This window comes from Capricornis sumatraensis, chromosome 14 (assembly GCF_032405125.1).
Source record: "Capricornis sumatraensis isolate serow.1 chromosome 14, serow.2, whole genome shotgun sequence".
Taxonomy (NCBI): domain Eukaryota; kingdom Metazoa; phylum Chordata; class Mammalia; order Artiodactyla; family Bovidae; genus Capricornis; species Capricornis sumatraensis.
In genome coordinates this window covers 57,792,622-57,814,695 of record NC_091082.1, presented here as the reverse complement: position 1 = coordinate 57,814,695, position 22,074 = coordinate 57,792,622, and the positions used below count along the sequence as shown (strand labels likewise).

The 22,074-nt window shown below is 60.7% G+C and overlaps 1 protein-coding gene across 1 annotated transcript in view; it reads left to right on the top strand.

Moving 5' to 3' along the window:
* SKI (SKI proto-oncogene) overlaps nt 1-19,178 on the top strand; it is a 54,246-nt gene extending 35,068 nt beyond the window's left edge. The window contains exons 2-7 of the mRNA XM_068985872.1: nt 13,614-13,733; nt 13,812-13,927; nt 14,320-14,582; nt 14,691-14,992; nt 15,544-15,774; nt 16,191-19,178. Coding sequence (XP_068841973.1) covers nt 13,614-13,733; nt 13,812-13,927; nt 14,320-14,582; nt 14,691-14,992; nt 15,544-15,774; nt 16,191-16,379 — 1,221 coding nt within the window. The 3' untranslated portion in view covers nt 16,380-19,178. The remainder of the gene's footprint in view (nt 1-13,613; nt 13,734-13,811; nt 13,928-14,319; nt 14,583-14,690; nt 14,993-15,543; nt 15,775-16,190) is intronic.
* Nucleotides 19,179-22,074: the final 2,896 nt, after the last annotated feature.

The window sequence follows — 22,074 nt, the reverse complement described above, 5'->3', positions numbered from 1 at the left end:
CAGGTAAACAATGGAGGTTCCATGTTGGCCTCCGGGGCTTTGGTCTTTTCTCTGCCTGCTGCTCTGGGCAGTGGGTGGAAGCCCTGATGGTCCCCAGGATGGCTGTGGAGATCAGCCCGGCCTTGGGTGGGGACCCTGATCATCTAAGCCGATCTAAGCTGGGCTTCCTGTCAAAGGAAGAGACCATCCGGTCTCATTCTGGCTCCAGCGCCCGCCAGAGGGCCAGCCTGGAGACAGGGCTCCCAGTACATGGGGCTGTGGCCTGGGGTTTTTCACAGCCATCAACCTCGACCACCAGGAAGCTCAGACAGTCTTGTGTCCCCAGGACACCTAGGGCCTTGAGATGGTGTAGCCTGGCTGCATGGGACAGATGGACGTGTCCATGGATCCCTGGGACTGGTGGCCTGTGTGGACCCCAGGGTGGCCCAGCAAGGTTCTTATGACCTCCTAGGGGCATTGCAGCCCTAGCTGGGCTCCTCTCTCCATGAGCCGGGTAGGAATCTCGTCCTGCCCTTGACTACACAGTTAGACTTGGATATCCAAGTCCTGCCTGGCCCGCAGGGGTTGGGGGTGTTGGTCATCACAGCCTGTGGGAGGAGTGGCCACCCGCCCCCAGGGCTCCAGTCATTCTGGGCCCTTCATGCAGCACAGGTGTTCCTGGGGCATTTGTCACAGACCTGGTGTCCAGAGGCCCTGGGCTGCCCCCATGAGCAGCACAGAGCTGCCCTGGGGCGACTCTCCAGTCTAGCTGGGGCGGCCAAGATGCTGGGTCTGGTGGCAGAGCCCTGCTGACTGGACAGTCACCCACCTCCTGGCCCCCTGGCATCTCTGTGTTCCTGAGGGTCTCCCACAGCCCTAGTGCCAGGACCCTCATTCAACTGCCTCTAGTCCTGGCCTCCTGTGTCAGTGGGTGCCATGGGCCTGGCGGATTCCCCAGGTGGGAAGACCCCAACACAGAGCCCCTCCCACCTCGTCAGCCTTCTTGGAGCCGAGTCTTCCTGTCCCCCGCTTCCAAGCCCCTTCCCATCCGTGCAGCCTCCTGTCCTTGGGGGTTGGCATGGAGATTGGAGGGGGACACAGGAAATGCCTCCTTCCTTCCAAGGACTGCTCCAGCTGCAAGTGCAGGGGCTGGGAGAGGGGCGCGAGTGCGGAGAGCTGTCTTCCCTGCATCCCCTGTCCCCTCGCTGAGGCCACCCCGCACCCTCACCCTGCACACATGGGATGCCCTGCCAGGAGGGCTGACGCTGGAGAATAGCGGGCTCCTCCTGTCCTCCTAGGAGCTGTATCTCCTCGTCCTGTGTTGGGGGGGGGTTGATTCAGTGGTGATGCTCCCGTGGCCTTGCTGTTGAAGAGACACATTAGCGGCCAGGGTGGAGCCCGCTCCTGTGTGGGCGCACGTCCCTTCTCCAGGAGGCCCTCAGATCACCGTCACCGAGGCAGGGCTGGTGTCCCAGTGTGGCAGCAGGAGCCTGGCTGCTGTGCCCACATGTGTCTGAGCCCCAGAACAGCCCTGGCCTGCAGACAGGAAATTGTGTTCCCTGACAGCAGACGGCGCACCTTTGGTGACGGTGAACCCACCTACAGACAGCAGTGAACACAGGCCGCAGCGTGGCGGTTGGAAACTCAGACAGGAGGCCCTAGTCTTCCTAATTAGATAATGTGAACTCAGGTCTCAGGTCAGTGAGGGTCAGAGACAGGTTGGGTTGGGGGCTGGGCCATGGGCTCCGGTTTCTCTGCTGCAGTGAGCAGACCAGGCCCGGGCGAGGGGCAACTCACCAGCTCTAAAGGTGGCTCCAGCCCTCCGCCCTTAAGGGTCAGATCGGGCCTGCAAAGGACTTCGGGTCCTCTCTCCTCCCCCTACTCACACACCCAGGAGAAGGCGCCAGAAGGCCCTGTCCTTGCTCCCCACCCAGGCTTCAGGCACACCCCTCCTTCCCCATGGGTTCTGTGGCTTCACACAGCGAGGGGAGGGGGCCCGGCAGGGCGTGTGGCAGTGAGGAGACATTGCTGGGTGTGGCGGGGGTCAGGGCCCCCGGTGCAGCTGTGTCGCCCGGCCGCTGGCCTGGTAGCGCTAGGAGAACCTTGCGCCTGGGCCCTGGCCTCCTCCACCTGCCAGGCCCTGTCCCCCTCCATTTGCTGGGATGATCCACAGGAAGGGGGATTGTCAGGGGTTTCTGGCCTTTGACCAGCTCACCAGTGGCAGGGGTCCTGCTGCTGAGGGTCAGCTGTGGATGGCGTGGTTCCTGCTGTGGATGGACGTGTGTGGTTAGTGACCCCAGTGCTCTCTGCTCTGAGGCAGCAGAACCTGTGTCCCCCGCTTCTCAGATGAAAAATAGGTGTGTGTTCTGCAGCCTTGTCCCATACTCACCTTGTTGACTTGTCCTGGCTCTCCTGGGCCCGGCGTGGCCCACGCAGCCCCTTCCCCACCCCAGCCTATCTCCCAGGCAGTGATGAACCTTGGACAGGAAGGGTCAGGTCCCCTCGGAGACCCTCATCCAAATGTGAAAGTGACATGGTGTGCTTCACGCGATGTGTCCTGCACTTTCCTCGGGACTAACTCTGGTGGCCCTGCCTTCCTGGGAGCTGGTCGGCGCCAACCACAGGCCTGTGGATTCTCAGCTCTGTCTCCACGTGAGCTGTCTTCCAGCAGGCACTCTGGGAATGTGCCAGGGACACACCTGTGGTGACTTCCCCGGTCCCTCGCCAGCCTCAGTGCCTCAGCCCGGAAGCAGAGGCAGCCACTGCGCCAGCTCTGAGCTGCTCCCGAGGCCGGGCAGCGCCAGTGTCCACCACGCTGGCTCGGGTGCTGGGCTCAGTGTTGTGTCGGTTTCTATGGAGAGAAAACAACCAGGGCTGCCGCCACTGTGAGAGGGAGGGGTGGGGACCGAGGAAGCAAAACAGACCCAGCTGGGTGGGCGGGGCTGCCTGCATGGGCGGGGCCTCCTGGTCACTTCCTGGCCGGGAAGCTGGCGAGAAAGTGTTCTGTCCCTTGAGCTGGCCGCTGAGGCCAGGACGCTCTCAAGATCCAGGCTGGGCCTTGTCAGCTTTCTCTGCACATGCGATGCCCAGAGAAGGAGGACCTGCCTCTGGGGGCCCTTCAGGCTGCTGCAGAGTCGGGGACAGCTCCCCCGGGACCCCTCCCGCTGGCAGGAAGGGCCACAAAGGCTCTGGCCCTGTTGTGGATGACCGCCAGGTCCAGCGTGTCTTCCCTTCTGCCCACGCCATCTGCTGGCCCCACCGCCCACACCTGCCCTTCCGTACCTTCCTCAGCACCGGGTCCCCTGCTTTTCTCTGTGCTGCTTGCAGGCGTGGTTGAGGGGCCAAGCTGCACATCCCCCACCTTGCTGTGTGTCTCCTGCTGGGTCAAGTTCCCCTCCCTTCCCCCAGGAGGCCTGCGACCAGAGGAGGAGAGGTGGGGGCAGACACCTGCCTGACAGGCCACACCCACCCAGGGGCTATGGTCACTGTGGCCGAAAGTGGGGTGGGTGCTCCACATGGGTCCTCTGACTCCATCTCTGTCTGTGGTCAGCGTGGACTGGGGATTTGAGGGCCCATGTGTGTGTGCTTTCCTGGACAAAAGCATCCCCAACAGTAAAAAGGAGGGACTTGTTTTGTTGTTTGAACTGGTGGTACAGAAGGCCCTTTGGCTCTGTGTTGTGTTTGGGCCGCGGTGGGCGGCCTGCATGGTGTGTCGTGTGTCGTGGTTCAGACGCCTGGGGTTTCTGCCGGCTTGAGCCACCTCCACCATGAGTTTCCACCTCCTCACCGTCACCAGCCCTCTGCTTGCACTTGGGGTACGTTAACAGATGGGCTTTTAAAACTCTTCTTTTGGAGGATCATTCTTCTTACCAGGTTAGAAAGCAGTTTCCAAGTTCCCTCGCAAGGCTGTGCTCCACAGCTGGGGGAGCCCTTGACCCTGGGTCCCTGAGGACCGTGAGCAGCCGTTGCTGGGTCTCTGCAGTCACACACTTGGCAGGTCCAGGTGACCATGTGTCTTGCGGATTCTGGCTGGCTATGTAACTCGGCTTTTGTCTGGGAAGCAGAAAGAAGGGCTAAAATCTCTGACAGACTTGTCTTGGGGGTTTTGGGGGCTAATTAACACCATTTCAAATAAAGGAAAATAAGATGTTTTAAGTTCTGCCGCTCCTTAGAGCCGTAGAACGCTCGAAATCCTGCCGTTCCTCTTTGCTCTGTGCAGTGCAGATGGGCGCATCTGAGGTGTGCGTGGGGAGCTGCAGCGGGCTCTTGAGTTCTATCCTTGCTTTGCGGGCGCGGGGCCTCCACAGCTCCTTCTGCCACCCTCTGAGGAGCGGAGGGCGGGACAATGAGAACGTGGGAGCCTGGCTTTCCTCCAGGCCGGTCTCCTTCCCCCAGCGTGAGTGTGAGAGGCTAGGACGCCTTGCTCGGCCGGGGTGGGGGGCGAGTGGCCCTCTGTCTGAAGGAAAGCCCAGCCCCTTGGGATCTCATGCTGTCTCACTCTCTGCCCGCGCTCTCTTCCTGTTGGGCTTCATCTACCGAGAATCTGTTCAGAGTTGACCCCAGCCGGGTGTTGGCCGTCGTGTGACCTGGGATCCAGCCCCAGTGTCCATCCTCAGGTTAGAAAGGGTCTTGGGAGGGCCTCCTTATCCACCCGCCTCCTGCCCAGGGGCGCTATGGGAGTCTGGCGTCAGGCTCCAGTGGGCCAGGCAGAGCCCCGTTCTATGTGGAGATGGGCCTCGTGCGGCCTTTGGGTAGACACCACATATAGGTGTTTTTGCTTAGACTCTGAAGATGGGGAGCGTGTTCCCTGGACAGGAGAAATCCTGATGTGGAGAGAAACAGGGATCTCCCGACATGGGCGGTTCGGACGCTGAGAACATTGTTAGCGGGCTGTCCGCCTGAGGATGGCGCAGGCTCTGTGACCTGTGAGGTAGACAGGTCTGCCCCCATGGACTTGAGGTGCTGGAAAGTGGGGCCTGAGCGAGGGCTCCCCTCAGTGGGTTGGGGTGTGGGGTGGTGGACCTTGTCCACACGGGGCCTCCTGGGGCACAGGGAGCCTGGCTAGCTGGAGTGAGGGGGTCGTTGGAGAGCAAGGTTCCCCATCTCTCGCTCCTACTGTGTCTTTGAGGCCCCCGCCAGCTCCTGCATGGTCAGAAGGTCTGGTCAGCAGATCTGTTTCCCTCTGGCCTCTCAGGATGCACTGAGCTGGGGGCTCAGGGTTCATTGAGTGCCCTCTCCCAGCACCAGGTCTCCTTTCTGGAGTAGTGCTTGTGCGACAGTAAACAACGCGGGAGTCACACCTGCCAGCTCAAAGGTCAGGGCATGCTTGACCAGTAGGGGTCATGTCAGTGTCCCCAGGACACAGATGGTGGCCGGGATCTGGATGGAGCTCTTGGTCCTCCAACCTCCGCCACAGAACCGACCAGCCCCTGCACTGTGTCACCTCCTCCCGATGCCAAGCTTCCTGATCCTCCTCCCATCACACAGTAACGGACTTGGTGCTGCCCACCCTGCCCATGCCACCCTGGCAGCCCCTCCTGGAGGAATGGGTCATGGGTGAGATGCTCGAGGCGCCTCTTGGACACAACCCTTGCTGCTTGCTCTGGTCGCGTGTGCTCCCTGGCAGGATTCTGAGCAGTCCTCAGCCTTGTCCTCCCTGGGCCCACAGGTGCTCGGCAGCCCCCCTCCTGCTCTGCTCTCAGCCGAGGCTCAGGAGCCAGTCAAGTCCGAGGGCCTCAGTGGGCATGAGGCTGTCGTTTGGAGGAGCAGGAAGACCCCTTACTAGAAGGAGGCGGGCTGCTGGGTCCCAGTGGCCTCTCATCACATGTGGCTCCCATTTCCATTGACGCTGTGGCTTAGCGGTGGCCCCCTGCCCCTAGTCAGCATCTGGGTCAGTGTCTGACTGACAAGACCAGTTGCAGGGGGCTCTCTTCCACCAAAGACCTATCTTGGGGCCACCCGGACACTGCCCACCCCCCCAGCCTGCTGGGTTTAGGGCTCTGCTCTGGGAAAGGCCTGTTGGGCCTCGCCTGTCCCCCTCCTGACACTGTCCCGTCAGCTGACTCCCACCTGCCCCCTACCTGGGGTTCTCTCTAGTCTCACCTGGGGCAGCTGACTGATTACACATGAGAATGTGCAGGCTACATGTATGCCCTAGGTGCCCACACATACGTATACACATGCTCCCCCACACGTGCCCCGACCTTGTCCTGACGGCCAGTGCCCCTGTGAGTCCAGGAGCATTTGAGCGTGCTCTGTAGGTGTAGGGAACAGAGGGTGGCCCAGAGCCACCGCTGGGCAGAGCTTGCAGCTCTGAGGAGGAGGAGGCCGGCTAGTGAAAGCGGAGAGGGGCGGGGACCACACCCCCAGGAGCCTCGAGGGAGATGCCTTGGGTGCAGTGAGGCGCCATGGCACCCCTGGTGGCAGATGCTGGTGTGAGAGGAGCGGCTGGGGGGCGGGTCCGGGTCAGGAGGTGTCGGAGGAGTGACCCTGCAGAGCAGCCGCCTGGCCTTCATCCGGACGGCACCCACGCATCCGTCCTGGTTCCTGTGTCAGAGGCCTGCTGGGGGTCAACAGAGTGGTTGAGCCTCTTGAGGGCCTGGTGGGGCCAGGGCTGCCCACGTGGACCATGGTGCATCCAGCCCCCCTCCTGCCCTGTGAACTGTTCTCTTCTGGTGAGGCCGGTGCTCAGTCACTCCAGGAAGGGCGGCCGCTTTTCCTTTCTTGTTCTGGGTAGACAGGCTTGTTTGTCCCCCTCCCTCTCCCGGGGCCAGAGGCCTGCGTCCACTCCACGCTCGCCAGTCACGGTGCTCACCACCATTTAAAACCAAGAACAGTGTTGTAGGAGTAAAATAAGCCTCAAAACAAGAACCGTGGAGTTTCAGAACAGCTTCATTGTTCTTGGGTTCTGGTTGTTTGGGGTTTTTTGAAAGTCTTTTTACGGTTACTTTCCAGTGACTTCGAAGAAAAAGAAAGGTTCCATTCCCCCTGCCCAGTCTGGCGGGACTTTCCCTGACGTTCTGATTCTCAGGGGCGGTGGGTGTGGGTGGCCTGGTACGGGGCTGGTGGCAGGGCTGTGGCGTGTGGGGACAAGGGCACCAGAGGCCTCTTGTGGTCAGGACAGACGTCCAGGGTGTTCAAGGACACACACCCCCCGAGCCCATCCCCACCCCCTACAGTCTCCATGTAGGGGCGCCACCCGCAGCTGAGTGGCCCTCTCAGGGGCTGCCGGACTGTGCACCTGCCCAGGGTTCCTTCTGAGTGGTGTCGAGGGCTCCGTGGGGAGGGAAGGCCCCACCCCTGCCCCCACCCTTGCCAGCCGAGAGCTGCTGAGGTTTGGTTTGTCAGGGAGGGGCAGTGACTTTCATTAGAAAAGTCTTAACTTATTCTCATCAACGATGTGGAAGTAACAGAAAAGATGACCTACTTAAATTTTAAAAAAAAGTGAATCTGTAAAATTGCTATTTTCACTTCATTTTGGGGTTTGGGGTTGTCTTGCAAATTTAATCTGCTTCCTCTGTACCACAATAATCAGAAAATAGGTTAATTTAAGCGTAATATGAAACATGAATGATCACGTGGAAAATATTAATGGTACTTACAAAAATAGCTCGGCAGTTTCTGGAACTGTAAAATCTCCCGGACTGTCCACGACGCAGCCCTGGGCTGGACGTGGAGATGGTGGTCCAGAGCGCCGGGCCGAGAGCTCCCCTCAGGAGACCTGGGTGCTGTTGGCAGGACTTACTCTCGAAGCCTGGGTGGGATGTGGTAGCTCAGAGCCCCGCATCCGCCCAGGAGCCACACTCTGTCCTCTGTAGCTGCCCTCCCTTGGGGTGGGCAAGGGAAGGAGCAGGAAGGAGCCTGTGGTTCCCTGTTGTGCCCACCCTGGATGGGGGCATTCTGGGCACGGCAGGGCTGGATGTGGTCTTGAGTGAGGGAGGTTGTCCACCTGCTGGAGCAGGGGGGCCCTTGGCCACCCTGGGCGGGAGAGTCCAGCAAAGTAGGGCCTCGTGCCTGCCCAGAGCTGGGGCCAGTCCACGAGAGGTTTCCCTGTGTCCGCTCCTCTCAGGCTGCGTCTGTTTGGGTGTTTCTGCCCCGTTTTCTTGTGGGCTCTGGCCATCTGCGTGGTGCTGCCCCTCACCCCGTTCCTCCCAGGGGTCTCTGCAGGCCTGAGGTTATGAGTTCTTGAGAGACTTTCCCTTGTATGGTGGGCATGGGTCCTGGGGTGCCCACTGCCCACCACAGGGTTTAGGAGGTGGGGATCTGGGGGTCCTCGGAAATTAGGGGCCACCCCTTGTGCCTGGCCTCTGCATTTGTGTGCAGCCCACCACCCCCACCTCAGAACCCTGACCAGGTCCATGCTGTTGTTCTGGACATGCCCTGACTGCCCAGCCAGGTGCCAAGTGGATGCCAGCCCCAGTGAGACCTTCCCTGACCTCTGACGCCCTCTGGGCCCTGTGGGTCAGAGTGGTCCTGTGGGCGTGGGGCCATTACCTCTTCCAGGGCCAGCCACAAGTGGCTCCTCAGGCGTCCTGCTCCGTCCTTTGCTGGAAGGACGGTGAGTCAGGAACCGTTGATCCTCGGTGGTTTGGCTTTTCAACCAACAGTTTACTTCATTTTTCTAATAAGTAGTTTTAATAATAGCTTTATGGAGATGTAATTCACGTGCCATAAAGTCCACCCTTTCTGAGAGCATGACTCCATGCTCAGTCACCAGTGTCTAGTCTCGGCACATCTGCATCACCCGGAAGGAAACCGTGCCCCGTGGGCCCCCTGGGCCCACTGGTGCACTTCCTGTCTGCGGATCTGCCTGTTCTGGACAGTCCATGAGAATGGGGCTGAAACAGTGTGGCCTCTTGGGTCTGCTCCTCTTGCTGGGCTCTGTGGTGTCACGTGTTAGAGCCTTGCACCGCATTGGGACCAAGGGGTGCTCTGCGGTGTAGATGGATGGACCGTGTTTTGTTTACTCCTTCGCCCACTGATGGACATGTGGGACTTTCCACTCCTTGGCTGTTAGGAACAATGCTGCTATGAACACATGTCCCATTTTTTTGTGGATGTGTTTTCAGTGATCTTGAGCGTGTCCATCCAGAAGTGGCATTGCTGCATCGTGGGCTATTCTGTGCTTTTGAGGAATTGCTGGGCTGTCCCATGACCGTTCCCCTCCAGTAGCATGGGGTTCCGGTTTCTCCACGTCCTCCCCAATGATGCCGCGTATCGTCCATCCTTGAAACAGCTCCAGCCGTCCTCGTGAGTGTGAGGGGCACTCGGCAGGTTATTTAAATTCTCCTTATTGAGATGATTGTGAATTCACATGTGGGTGTAGCAGACATTCTTGTGCTTTGTCTGGATTCCTGTAGGTTCTGGTCCCAGGCTGAGCCCCTCTCTGCAGTCCTCTGCGTGTTAACTGTGCTCACGGGGTGGTTCTACATTCAGCTGTGCCGCAGCTGCCTGGGTCACGTCCCCGCCAGCAACACACAAGTTGCCAGTTTCTCTGCCGCCTCCCAACACATGCTTTCTGGTTGTGATTGCAGTCATCCTGGTGGCTGTGAGGTGCATCGCCCTACTGTGAGACACTGAGAGTCTTCACATGCTTGATGGCCGTGTGTCCTCCTTGGAGACACACCTGTTCGAGTCCTTCTCCCTGGACTTGGGTTGTTTTCGGTCTTTCTTCCATTCTGTGGGTTGTCTTCACCTCCTTGGTGGTGTCCTTTCAGGCACAAATGTTCTGATTTTGCTGGATTCCCCCTTTGCTGTTTCACCTTTGGTTCCTTGTGCTTTTGCGTCATTAGGGAGTTCGTGGGGGTGGGGCTCACCCCTTTAGAGCCTTGGTTTCTCCAGACGGCTCACCTTCAGGTTTTCTCTGAGCTGGTGTAAGGTTCTCCGTGTTAGCTGCCGCCTGGTGAAAGAGGGTGCAGAAGCAGGTGGTGGAGACGGTGCAGGCAGGTGGGTTGTACCGCAGAGCCGGTGTGTCTGGAAGGCACGCCCAGCTTCATGTCAGCTTCATGTGGGGTTTCCTGCTCACCTGGAGGCTGTGTGCACACACCAGCCATGTTGGGACGTGGCCCTCAGCTGAGCTGTGGTGCTTGCTCTGGGTGTCTGTGTGTCTAGAAGTGAAGCTGCCTCTGGGGAGAGGCTGACAGTCCTCCAGTGTCTGATGGTGGGAGGCACCTGTGTCGCTGGGGCTCTGCCAGGGTGGCCGCACAGGCATTGAGTCTGGGAGGGGTCAGGTGGTTGACAGCAAGCCTGACCTTATCCTTCAAATCAGTTCACGACCAGCGGTCCAGTTGATGACGTCCGGCGGCTGGACAGTGCGTTTCACTCCCTGGTTGAGCGCAGCGCCTAGCTAGACCCTCGTCTGGGCCTGGTCCCCAGATGGCAGAACTCCTAGCAAGGAGTCCAGGGAGCTGAGTGTCATTTTCTCTGTGGGGCGGGTCTTCCATCCGGGTCGTGCTCCTCATCCCTAGTGTAGGTCTCATCAGAGGCTCTCCCGCCCGGTTCCCCAGCCACATCACCCAGTGCTGCTGGACCAGAGGGCGTGTGGCTGCTGGCTGCCCTCAGCCCTGAAGAGCGCCCAGGCCAGCGTGCATCCTGCCCTTAGGCCCCAAGGCCAGAGGGGACACCTTTGTGCTGAAGAGAGCAGACCCACGAGGCTCGGGGGTAGGGATGGGGGCCACTGCTCTTTTCTGGGTGCCTGTGGCCTCCCCGTTGAGCTCTGCATGTGCACGACTGTGAACAGGGGCATGTGCCCCTTGGGAGGGTGCAAGGAGTCTCTACATCCTGACCACCCAGGGTGCCCTGGGCAGGCACCCTGGACAGATGCCCAGCTGTACTCGGTGGCATTTCTCAGGGCAGCACAGTGCCTGCCTGGGTAGGTGGAGCCCGGTCACCTCATGTTCCGGGGCCTCAGCCCAAAGCCCACACATCCCACGAGGGCTTGGGGATGAAATTGTGGACCTGGGCGGGGAGGTGACCTCAAGTGGCCACCCTCCCACCAGGCAGCCACCTGGGTGGTCTCTGGATGCTGCACGCAGTGCTACGCAGTACTCGGGCGATGTCTCCCTCCACCCTGCCTTGTGTCCATGTACCGGCTGAGAGTCCGCTCTTCCTCCCAGAGCCTGGGGCCATTCAGGCCTGGTCCTGCCTTGTGCTGGGCTTCTCTCACTCTGGCCTGTCCAGGTTGGCGGTGGGCAGCTCTGTGCCCAGCTGGGCCCTGGCTCCGCCTTTTGGTCAGAGAGCCTCTCTTCTGCAATGCCTGGTCACCCCAGAGCCAGGGGCCTGGGGGATGGGCCAGTCAGCGCTCCTGTATGCAGAGCTCACACTGGGTGCTCTGGCCCGAGTCCAGTGCCACCGGCTGGTGTTGGGAATGTTCTCTTCCTTCCTCCCCCAGGTACTCATTCTCTTTCTGTTTAAGGTGGACAGGGTGGGGCCTAGAAAGTAGAGCGTGGAGCTGGGGCTCACAGTGCAGAACCCAGGGAGGAAAACCTGAGACAGCTTCGTTCTCGGTAGTCCGAAGCCCTCCTTTCCCCCAGGAGCCCCCTGCCTGCAGAGAGGACCCCGGGTTTGCCTGGCTGAGCTGGCCTGCAGGACCTCTGGGGCTCAGACACTGAGTACAGCCCTTGTGAGCACAAGGGAGTTTGCCAGGAGCTACCCCTGCTCTGCCTATTGCCCCCTGTGCTGCCCTCTGGGGTGGCCACAGCCTCAGCAGCCGTGCACACCCTGCTCCACCCAAATGCGGCGGCTCCATGGTTTGGGGCCTCTGACCTGGGAGGACAGGAAGGTCATGAGGGTGACATCACCCCCAGTTTTACCCCAGATCCTACACACACATGCAGGTCCCTGGCTGATGCACAGGCTCCACAGTGACAGACAGGCGTGGCCACTGAGCAGTCCCGGGTCGGGGCTGCCTGTGGCACCAGGGGCGTTCTCCTGGAACCCACGTCTCTGCACTGTCCCCGCAGGCTTCTGTCAGGCAGGAAGTGTATCTTGAAGTGTGGGGAAGCTGCTCGAATGCATCCTGGATTCCAGGGCCCAGCAGTGTCAGGAGCCGGAGGCCACAGGCTCGCCCCCTCGCAGAGGTGGCCACGCGGCTATCACTGCACACATGGCTGTGTCGCTGATCCTCTGCCATCTCCATGGCCCATCCTTCCTGGGCTTTAAAGAGGGGTCACTCCCTCGGGCCCTGGTGGCCATGCCTCCTCCTCTGATGCTTCCTCATTCCCGTAACCAGCCACCTGGACTTTGTGGAGAGCACACCGGGCTTCCTTGGACCAAGTCCCCAAGGTTGCTCAGCTCCTGCATCCTGGGTGGACCAGGGCTCAGGCAGTTTGGAGGGGGCAGGAGGCTCCAGCCTTTCTCCCTAGCAGGAAGCCGCCCCCGCCGTGTGGTGGGGCTTGCTGGCCGTGTGGGGGTGGCCTGCGGCCCCTGTCGTCTGACACCTCCCACGAGGGCTCCCTGAGGTTTCTCGGAATTGGAGGAGCCGGCAGGGCGCTGTGGCTTCTCTCCTGTGAGAATTCGGCTCAGACAGGAAGCCCCACCCTTGCGGGTGGCGCCCGGTCCAGCACTATGCACCAAGCTCGGGAGGCCCCCAGGCATTGCCTAGCTCCTTTCCCCTTCACCGCCCCCCCGCCCCGCCCCAGCAAGAGCACCAGGTGTGTTCAGATCTGAGTTGTCTGTCCACGCTGTCTGAAGGACCCTCAACCAGTCTCCCAGGGGCTGGGTGGGCAGGCTGAGGGCGCAGCCACCCTGTGCTGGGACCAAGGCCAGAGCATGCCGCCCAGCCCCACAGGTCTGGGCCCGAGGGTTCCAGGTTTCCTGGAGTGGAGTTAGGGAGCTTTGGCTGTGGGGTTGGGAGTGGCCCCTGCACACACCCAGAAATGTGGGCTCTGTTGCCCTGGTGGTCTTGCACCCAGTTGGCTCCATCCCTTGAGTTTTGTTGTGATGACCCTGCTGAGCACGGCAGCTGACCGACCACTTCCTCCCCCACAGCCCTGGAAGCACAGGCCCCTCAGGGCCAGTTCTGGGGTTTGGTATTCTCTCCAGCTGTTCCCTGGGGGCAGCAGGCAGGGGGCAGTTTGACACCAGCCCTGGAGGCCGCTCCTGCTACAGTATCCAGCAGACACAAGACTCGTGTGTCCCGAGCTTCCTTCCCCTACACGAGACTTGGGGACGTCCAGGGGCTTTCTCAGCGGGCTGAGTGCACTCAGTTCATGTTGGGGCTGTTCCTTCCAGCAGGGACGGGACATGGCCCGAGCTTTCTGCTCACCCGTCATGCAGCTGGCCCAGCCCCACAAGAAGTTTCTAAAATTAGTACCATGTGGTGAAACCCAGAGCTCTGGGGGCGCTACGTGAGACGCCCCTGGAAAGCTCTAGGCAACCCCAACAGGGCCCTGTGCTCAGCCCGCGAGCCTGCCTGCCGCTGCCCCTTCCAGACCTGTCAGCCCGAGTGGGGGTGGGCAGGGGTCCCTTCTGAGCCGACGTGCTGTGGGTCCTTGGCCTCTGCCAGCTGTCAGGCCCGCGTTGGACCAGGCGCACCATGCGATGTGTGCCTGCGGGGTCTGCGTGTCCCTGGGCATGCCTCATGTGTGGCTGCGTCCTACCCAGCGTGTCAGCGGGAACTTCTGTGTCACTCACAGGTCTCTGATCCCCCGGCCTCTGTAAGAAAAGCAGATGACACCCCCTCCCAGCACCCCACGTCCTCCGAGAAGGACAAGCAGCCAGGCTGGCTGCGGACCCTGGCCAGCTCCTCCAGCAAGGTGTGGCGCGCGGCCCTGGCAGCTGGGGCGGGGGCGGGGTGGCCTGGGGCCCCCCTCTGACAGCCCCTGTTCCCACAGAGCCTGGGCTGCGTCCACCCTCGCCAGCGCCTCTCCGCCTTCCGACCCTGGTCCCCTGCGGTTTCCGCGAGTGACAAAGAGCTCTCCCCGCACCTCCCAGCCCTGATTCGAGACAGGTGAGTGACCCTCCCGCCGTGACCACCAGCCATGACCCACGGGGCTTGCAGACCAGCCAGAGAAGCAGGTTCCTGCTTTAATCAGGTTCCCACTTTAATCGTCCCTAAGCTTGGCGGGCAGGCGGTCTGGAGGCCTCGTGTCAGGCCCCAGCTCTCCAGGTAAGGCAGTCGCAGAAGTGCTGGTCCTTTGGTGGTATGGGGGAGGGTGTCTAGGTTTTCTGTGCTCTTAAGTTGGTGGCACACAATGCATGGTGGCTGGGAGCCGTGTTCCAGCTGCCCTAGGCTGAAGTGTCTGCTCCCTCACACTCTCTGTGGGAGCAGGGCCTGCTATGGGGGGCGTGCAGGGGCCGGGGCAGCTGTCGAGGACCCAGCACCTGCTGTGTCTCTCACAGCTTCTACTCCTACAAGAGCTTTGAGACGGGCGTGGCCCCCAACGTGGCCCTGGCCCCGCCAGCCCAGCACAAGGCAGTGAGCAGCCCGCCCTGCGCCACGGTCGTCTCCCGGGCCCCTGAGCCCCTCCCCGCCTGCATCCAGCCCCGGAAGCGGAAGCTACCTGCAGACACCCCTGGAGCCCCGGAGACACCAGCACCCGGGCCTGCCCCCGAGGAGGACAAGGACTCGGAGGCCGAGGTGGAGGTGGAGAGCCGAGAGGAGTGTGAGTGCCCACGCCCGTCTGTTCTTAGGGGGTCGGTCCTCCTGGGAGGGTCCCATCCCAGGAGAGGATGCTCTGCTAACTTGCATCTCTGTCTGTCTGTCTCTGCAGTCACCTCCTCCCTGTCCTCGCTGTCCTCTCCATCCTTTACCTCATCCAGCTCCGCCAAGGACCTGAGCTCCCCAGGCCTGCTTGCCCCGCCTGCGGCCCCTGCCGCCCCTGATGCCATGGCCCCCACCGACACCCCGAGCAGCGGGCTGGAGGCGGAGCTGGAGCACTTGCGGCAGGCCCTGGAGGGTGGCCTGGACACCAAGGAAGCCAAAGAGAAGTTCCTGCACGAGGTGGTGAAGATGCGTGTGAAGCAGGAGGAGAAGCTGAGTGCTGCCCTGCAGGCCAAGCGCAGTCTGCACCAGGTGAGTGGCTGCACACCAGGCCCCAGGCCACTCCCCCGGGGCACTTACTTCCTTTCCAAGAGGCTTCTGCTGGCCTCCCCTGCCCACCTGACTTGATTAAGGAGTCCTCAGCACCCGGGAGGGCGGGGCTGTCACCCAGGGCTCTGCGGCCTGGGCCCCCTGGTCTCTCTGCTCTCACACCTCAGCCAGTGTCTGGCATGTGGGCTCACTCAGCACAGCCCTGCCAGCCCCAGAGCCAGCTTGCAACCGCTTGCTCACTCAGCACCCTTCCGTCTCCCTAGTTCTGGTTGGAGGTGTGATTTCCCACATGCATATTCATGAGCATGTTTGCAGGGGTGGGGCTGAGTCCCCAGAAGGGCCACCTCCTCTCCATCTGGCCATGGGGCCTCTGGGGCCCTCAGATGGTGCGGTGCCCGGGTGAGCCCCTCCCTGATACTGAGGATACACCCAGGGGCTGTGGGCAGTACTCGGAGGGGACAGGGACCTATGGGGCAGGCGGGTGCTGGGGAAGCCTGGCGTGGGGGCACCCCTGAGCTGGTCCCTCACCTCAGGAGCTGGAGTTTCTGCGCGTGGCCAAGAAGGAGAAGCTGCGGGAGGCCACGGAGGCCAAGCGCAGCCTGCGGAAGGAGATCGAGCGGCTCCGTGCGGAGAACGAGAAGAAGATGAAGGAGGCCAACGAGGCGCGGCTGCGCCTGAAGCGGGAGCTGGAGCAGGCACGGCAAGCCCGCGTGTGTGACAAGGGCTGCGAGGCTGGCCGCCTGCGGGCCAAGTACTCGGCCCAGGTGCGCAGGGAGCCACGGGAGGCAGAGGTGGCGGGTGCGCCCTTGGCATCTCAGGGTCCCTCCCCTCCTTGCCTGGATGTGGGGAGCTGCTCGGCTTCGGGCCCGTCCTCCGTGGGGTGATGTTGTGGCCCCAGGCTCTCCTCTCTTGTCCTGGAGGAGGGCTGAGCTCACCCTCACATGCCCGTGAATGTCTCAGCTGGTCCCCATGGCCATGCTGAGCAGCAGGCTCCCAGGGATGGGGGTTGGGTGTCCCGTCTTAGGGTCTCTGGAGACGGTGCTGGTCCTCCTACTGAGCTCACCAGCAGGTCCAGTGGGTGGCGTGGGAGGTGAGTGTGTGATGGCCGGAGGGTCAGCCCGGGGCCAGGCAGCGACAGGGTGGGTGGGGAGCAGCTGGCTAATGCAGGCATCTCTTTCAGATCGAGGACCTGCAGGTGAAGCTGCAGCACGCAGAGGCCGATCGTGAGCAGCTGCGGGCCGACCTGCTGCGAGAGCGGGAGGCCCGGGAGCACCTGGAGAAGGTGGTGAAGGGGCTGCAGGAGCAGCTGTGGCCGCGGCCCCACTCTGAGGCTGCAGGTGGCGAGAGCACGGCCGAGCTGGAGCCCTAGCTGAACCCACTGTCTGCTGTACAGGGCGGATGCCACAAGACGGGCGGGCGGCGGGGTTGGGGCTCCATGCCAGCAGGACGCCCCCCTCCAGTCCTTATAGCACAACGTCTTACTGTGCCTAGAACCAAGCAAGTGTTTGGAACCACATACTTTTGGAATCCACTGCAAAATTTTCTACTGGCCAAGTTCAAGCGTGCAAGCCGGTTCCCAACTGCCCCAGAGACGAGGCCAGCTCGGTGGTTGTGGCTGGCCCTCTGCTTGCCGGAACGTTCTAACATTTACACTTTTGTTATAAGCTATTTAAAACCAATAAGGAGACTTGATATTCAGAAAAATCAACACGTTTTTTAATGACTAACTTTTAAAAGCCCCACCCACACGTGATGCCCCCCGAGGACCCACATGGGAGCCGGGGTGGCCCCCGTCCTGCCCCTCGAAGCCATCGCAGCTTGTCTGCACCTGCGGCCGCGTGACCACACGAAGGGTTTTTCTCCAGAGTCTATTTTTTCAGCGACAAGGACCTGTCTCCCGCACTGTCGGGGGAGGACCCGGGGAGTGCCGCGTGCACGTGAGCTGGAACACTGCCGCCTTACCCACCTACCGTCCCCCGCCACCCACAGGGTCGTCTGCAGGGGCGTCCGCAGGGGTGCTCGGGCGGGTGGTGGGGGTGGGTCCGCGCTGGCCGGGCACGCGCCCTCCTCCTCGCGCCCCTCCATCTGGCCGGCGGCACGCCTTCTGTTTGGGCCGAGGCTGCAGCATTGCAACAAACACAGCATTATTTCAGTTTTTCTTTTTCCTTTTGTTTGTTCGTTCATTTAAACGTATACTTAGAACTGCACTTTGTCAAAAACCTTCCCCTTCTCTTTTTAGTCCCCAGTTAACTGAGGTTTTTACTTTCAGATACTGCAAACCGATTTCTAGAGCATCCACATCCTAAGTGCTCGAGTGTCTAGAAACCCCTCTGGTGCTTGGTTGAACAAGGGAATCACACGAAACGAAAACGCAAAAACTGAACTTCGGGGGGTGGTTCTGTGCCTTCCAGCGTCTTGTACAGCAAACCCTGACTCGTCTTCTTCCCCCAGAATACGTCTCCAGTAGCTGTTGGATCTGCCATGATCACAATGAGTTACCTGCATTTATTCCAAATAATCGCGTTTACTCTCAACTGTATGCGAATTGTATAAGGTTTCTTATGCCCAAGCTTGAAAAATGATTTCCCAGTAGACCAGGTGGCTCCCTGACCTAAATCATGGTATTTATTTACGTGGAGAGACCTGACCGGAACCCTCTGCCCGCATCCGTCCCAGCACCCGGCAGCTGTGGCCATGGGAGGTAGTGCCATGGCCGCCGAGTAGAGCAGAGTTCGGGTGGCCACGTTGGTGGAGGGGTTCTGCCCTTGGTTTGCTGGGTCAGGGCTGGGTGCTGCCAGCCCCCCTTCTAAAGTGCAATGCAAAAGGGACACCGTGTATATGCAGCGTGCGTTTGGTTGTTTTTCTTTTTTAAAAATTTTTTTGCTTCTGTTTTTCTTTGCAGTTATTAAATCTGTATGCATGGACTTTTAAACCTCTGCCATACGTATATCCACCGATGGGCATTATTACCGTGTCATGTAGAGGGTCGGTTGTGTCACGCAACACTCAGAATGCTGTGTTTACCCTTGTTTTTCCAGAGTTGTGTTTTCCAGCCATTTCTTCAAGGGAAACTAAATGATTTAGTTGGAGCAAAGCTTTGAGTGTGTCAGTGTGCTTCTGTGCGGCTGTGCTCTGTCGCCGTCTGAACCTGCAGTGAGGTCGCAGGGCGCCCGGGACCTGCCACCCGAGGCCACCGGGTTTGCTCCGTTCACTTTCTGAGTTTTTAGACTCCAGAGGGAGACACATTTTTCCAAGTTGCACATGGGAGCAATGTGTCCCCTCACCTCCCTTCTGCTCACCTGCACATCTGACCATCAGCTCGGTCTGCCCCGCCACTATCCAGCTTGGTCCCTGATACCGGGAAGAGCTGAGGTACAGCGGTGGGGTTGGGCAGCCTCATCCCACCCCCCCTGCCCCTAGGCCCACTGTGAGGGTCCCATGACCTGCCAGAGCCAGTGGCAGCTGTGGGCGAGGCCGGCGAGGGGCTGTCTTGTCCCCATCCCCGTCCTTGGGGGCAGGGTCCCCGGGCTCCTGCCTCGCAGCTGCAGTTGCATTTCTTTCAGAAGAGGCATCTCTCCGTAGGCTGTTGACTCTCCCCGTGTGTAATACCCATTACCAGAATGACCGTGTACTCAGTTTAATCACTCATTATTTCTATGCTGAAAGAAGATTTTTAACGAAGGGAAAAAACAACAGCAATAACATTCATATCTATGGAGCAGCTAACTCACTCACATAGTGTCCTGCTTTTCGTACAGAACTCGCCAGTGTACAAAGCGACCGTGTAAATACTCTCTCCTCTTACACTCGTGTATCATACGTGTACATGGTGGGTCCTCCCCCGGGACTCTCTCCTTACTGGTAGCTGTCCTCTTTTCTGGGTTGTTTCTAACAGAGGAAGAACACGCCCACCGGCTTCCTGGGCAACCCCACCTGTCCTTCATGCCTGCTCACCGGGCTTGGGGGCTGTCTTGTTCTTGCTTTAAGTCAGGAGTCACAAATGACACTTTTTTTTTTTTCAATTAAGGAAAAAAAACCACAGCTCCACCCTGGTGCCCACCAGGAGCGTCCGCATCGCCGTCCCCTTCTCTCCTTTGCTGCTGCTAATGACAATATGACGACTTACTCTACTATTCGAAAACTATTTTTATGTAATTAATGTATGCTTTCTTGTTTATAAATGCCTGATTTAAAAAGAAAAAAGAAAGAGCTTGGCATATTTCTCTATTTCTCTGTGTACCCGTCAGTCCTTCGACGCCCCTCCCCCAAACAGATGACATGACACAATCAAGTTCAGGGTTGGCCCTGCCCCTCCCTGGGCTACCACCAGGCCTGCGCCCAGGAAGAGTAAGGGGGTGCCTGTCTTCCCATCAGACCCTGGGGTCCTTCAGTCTCCATTGACTCCATTGACAAGTGGGCAGGTCCTGGCTGGGGCCCTCTGCCTCTCCCTCTTGGTCACGCTGAACTGTGGCTCCTCCCTGTACTGTGGGCATCCATGGGGACACCTCATCTGCCTGCTGGAGTAGGTGGCCAGTCCCCTGCAGAGCTGTCTCATGTCTTAATGGGGAGGGAGCCAGCGGCCTCAGAACTGCAGACCCCAACGTGCTGCCCTAAAAGATAAGCAAAGCCCCCACCCCTACCTGTGTGACTCCCTGGGGGCTTCTCCAGACCCCCCTGCCCCTTGATGCTGGACCTCACCTCTCTAGGCTGCCTTTCACCACCCAGGCCCAGCCTCCCAGCCCAGATCCCAGGGCCTCATAGGTCACCTGGAGGAACGGACCCCAGCCTAGGAGACCCCTGGGTCCCTACCTCCTCCCCCATCCTTAGTAAGCCCCCCAGAGCTGGGCCCAGTGGTGTTCCCCTGGAGCTCCTGGGGGGAAGCAGGATAGGCTGTGGTGTGGACAAGGAAGCAGGCTCCACCCCACCCAGGGGCGGGTCTCCACCCAGGCCAGATGGGGGGGCAGCGGGGCCAGGGTTGCCGGGTGTCACCTTGGGTCTGAAAGGTCAGGCTGCAGACGGGACGGAAGCAGGGGCCCCAAGGTGTGGGTGACAGACCCCCCTCATGGGGCATGACCGAGGCCCCCACACCCTCTGCCCCCTAGATGGAAATGTCACCTGGGTCTGACTCCCAGAGGTCCCCCTTCCCCCAGCAGGGCTGGACCTTTAGGCACTGCCCTACATGAGCTGAGGTGAGCATGGCCCCTGGGCACTCCTGGCCCCGTGTGCCCAGGGTGGGAGGGGAGGGCAGAAAGGTCAGTGACCAGACACTGCATGTCCCTGTTGCTGGGCTGGGCAGCCCTTCTGTCCTGACCACTGCCTCATGCCCGGACATCCAGTGTGCCACTCAGTACTGTCTTCTCAGGTTTCCTGAGTGGACAGCCACCCACTGTGGCCTGTTGAGGGTCCCAGGGGCTCCCCTGCAAGTGTGGACGAGAGTCAAGAGCAGCCGAAACCTTGTTCACTTGTGATGCCAGATACGCACGCCTTCCTCAAGACCTGCACAGAGCCCAGCAGGGTGGGCAGTGTGATGGGGGTGGCAATTGTCCGTGTCCAGACCACCCCCATCCCCGAAGGGCCTCATCCCCGTGTGGACACCATGCGCTTCGCATCCTGAGCTTGTCCCGAGATGGGTGCGAGGGCCTCTCCTCATCTGCACCCAGCACCCGGGGCCTCCTGGCTCCACCTGTCCGTGTCCAGACTCCCCCATCCCCACAGGGCCTCATCCCCACTGTGGACACCGTGCCCTCCGCAGCCTGAGCTTGTCCCCAGAGATGGGTGCGAGGGCCACTCCTCATCTGCGCCCAGCACCTGGGGCCTCCTGGCTCACCGCTCTGATGGTCCACATCTCACCTGAAGTCTCGGCCACAAGGAGGTGTGGGTGGGGTGGAGGTATCCCCAAGGGAGGCTGGGGAGCCTGCTGGAGGGGGCCGTGTGTGTGTGTGTGTGTCTGTGTGTGTGTCTGTGTGTGCATGGGCACATGTGTGCAGTCAGGGTCCTCACACCCAGCGCGCTGCTCATCCTGTCATGAGGGGCCTTGGAGGTGGGCTGAGCACAGCCCCTGGGGCTCCAGGCTCATCACCTTCCGGCACCGCTCTGGCCTTCATCTCTGGATGTGACCTGCCAGCATAAAGGGCCCTGAGCACCCCAGCCCAGAGAAGACAGGGTGGGGGCCATCTGACCTCAGAACTCCCCAAGCCCTCGCTGAAGGTCAGAGAGCCTCAGGGAGAGAAGGGCCCCTCTTTGGGGATTCCTGGCAGCCCCCCACCCCTACTTCTGGTCCCCAGGCTCAGGACTGCCACACCAGCCAGGGCCTCTGTAGGGACCCCCTAGGCCGGTCCCCTAGACTGGCCTGTGTCCCTGCCCACACTGGTGCTGGTTCCCAGGCTTAGGGTGAAGTGAGCCTGGGGCAGGGGTGCTCCTGGGAACCTACTCAGCTCCCCAGCTTCTGTCCCTGCCCTGTGGCCCCCACCCCCAGCTTTCACTTCTCCTCGGTCACAGGCAGCCGGGGCCCCACCCCAGCCCCCTGGGCTCTCAGCTGTGCCTGCCTGTCTCTGTCCTGGGGTCCCCACCCCTCCCCTAGGCTGCCAGCCCCAGAGCCTCAGTTTGGCCCGCCCACCCCCGCCCAGCGTCCTGTGGTCAAGGGGGCTGACCGCAGGCTGAGAGCTGGGCCCTTGTCTGTGGAGGCGGGTGCCAGGCGCGCCGTGTGGAAAGAGGAAGCCGCCTGCCCTTTATAGGAACAGCTGGCACAGCCTGTCCTCCCTCCTCTGACCCCTGGCCCTCAGTGTGGCCCCCAGCTTCCACCCCACCCACCCTCCTGCACAGCCCAGCTCTGGCCAGCAGCCCCTCCCTGGCCCACCTGGCCCCAGAACCCAGCCTGCCCTTAACCCCCACTATCCGCTCCCTGGTTTCTGGTTGTCTTGTCCCAGAGTCACTCCTTGTTGGCCAGGAAGAGAATGACTGGAACATGCTACAAGCGGGTCCAGGTCAGATCAGGCTGCTTCACGACGTCCCAAGGCCTCTCTCCATACCATGCTCACCAGGGAGGGGGTGACCCGCTGCAGGGA